The sequence below is a fragment of the Frankliniella occidentalis genome, unplaced genomic scaffold (assembly GCF_000697945.3).
Source record: "Frankliniella occidentalis isolate FOCC.00 unplaced genomic scaffold, Focc_3.1 Scaffold43, whole genome shotgun sequence".
Lineage (NCBI taxonomy): Eukaryota > Metazoa > Arthropoda > Insecta > Thysanoptera > Thripidae > Frankliniella > Frankliniella occidentalis.
The window spans coordinates 638202-639195 of record NW_026267173.1 but is presented as its reverse complement, the minus strand read 5'-3'; the positions used below and the strand labels follow the sequence as shown (position 1 = coordinate 639195).

Below are 994 nucleotides of genomic sequence, written 5' to 3'. Positions count from 1 at the left end.
CCCTGGTCCAGAGCTCAGATCAGTTTGGGGACTGGAGGTGGTCGGGTGTGTGGCGTGTCGCTCTCTCGGATTATAAGTGTTGTGTGTGACGTGTGTGCGAAGAGCTTGTCAACATGCTGCGTGCTGATCAGGTAAGTCCCTATCTATAGTGTTTACGTTCCCCTCGTGTGTTAGTGAAGTGTGCGTGACTCGTGCGTTTGGCGCAGGGCTGGGCCGCGGCCGGCACGGAGCAGGCGGTGCGCGTGGAGGAGGGCGAGGTGCAGGTCGTGTGCATGCCGGCGGACGGCGAGTGCATGTACACGGCCCTGGCGCACCAGCTGCACCACCGGGGCGTCATCAAGAGCCGGCTGGGCCCGGTGGGAGGCCAGACCCACATGAAGTTTGCAGCCAACCTCAGGAGGGCGGCAGCCTCGTTCATGGAGAGTCATACAGAGCTGTACCAGGACCCCGCCGTCGGCCTCGTCCTGGACGAGCCTGGCCGGTACGCGAGGCTGATTGTGGACGGCGAGGTGCCGGACCCCGCGGCCGCCCTGGCCGCCGTGATAGACGGCGTGCGGCGACCGGTTAAGGAGGGCGGCGCGTGGGGCAACAACGCGGTGCTGTCCGCGCTCGCCACCCACTACAACGTCACCATCCGCGTGTTCAACGAGGTGGACGCCGGGGGCCCGCGCGCGCCTGCGACAGAGATAGTGCCGGAGAAGAGGGTGCCACCGCGGGCCACCTTGTGCATCGCGTACCGCCTCAGCCTGGCGCCGCGGGTGGACGGGGTGCGAGTGGAGAGGGTGCACTACGACAGCGTGGTGCGGGGTCCACCAGGGTCACAGCCCGTCGTTACAGGTAAGTTCTAGAAAAATTATTATGAACATTAAATAATTACTTTCAGTGGATTATTAGCTGTAAATACTCGACAGGTGCTGTTAAAGGTCCAACTCCCACTGCATCGCCTGTGTCCGAAGCGGAGCGAGAGCGAAGGCGTGAGAGAGAGAGAAAGCGG

At 63.0% G+C, this 994-nt stretch overlaps 1 protein-coding gene across 1 annotated transcript in view; it reads left to right on the top strand.

Annotated features, from left to right (window-relative positions):
• Nucleotides 1-6: 6 nt before the first annotated feature.
• The window catches only part of LOC113217357 (uncharacterized), a 9159-nt gene continuing 8171 nt past the window's right edge, over nucleotides 7-994 (top strand). Inside the window, exons 1-2 of the mRNA XM_052266832.1 lie at nucleotides 7-837; nucleotides 912-972. Coding sequence (XP_052122792.1) covers nucleotides 273-837; nucleotides 912-972 — 626 coding nt within the window. The 5' untranslated portion in view covers nucleotides 7-272. The remainder of the gene's footprint in view (nucleotides 838-911; nucleotides 973-994) is intronic.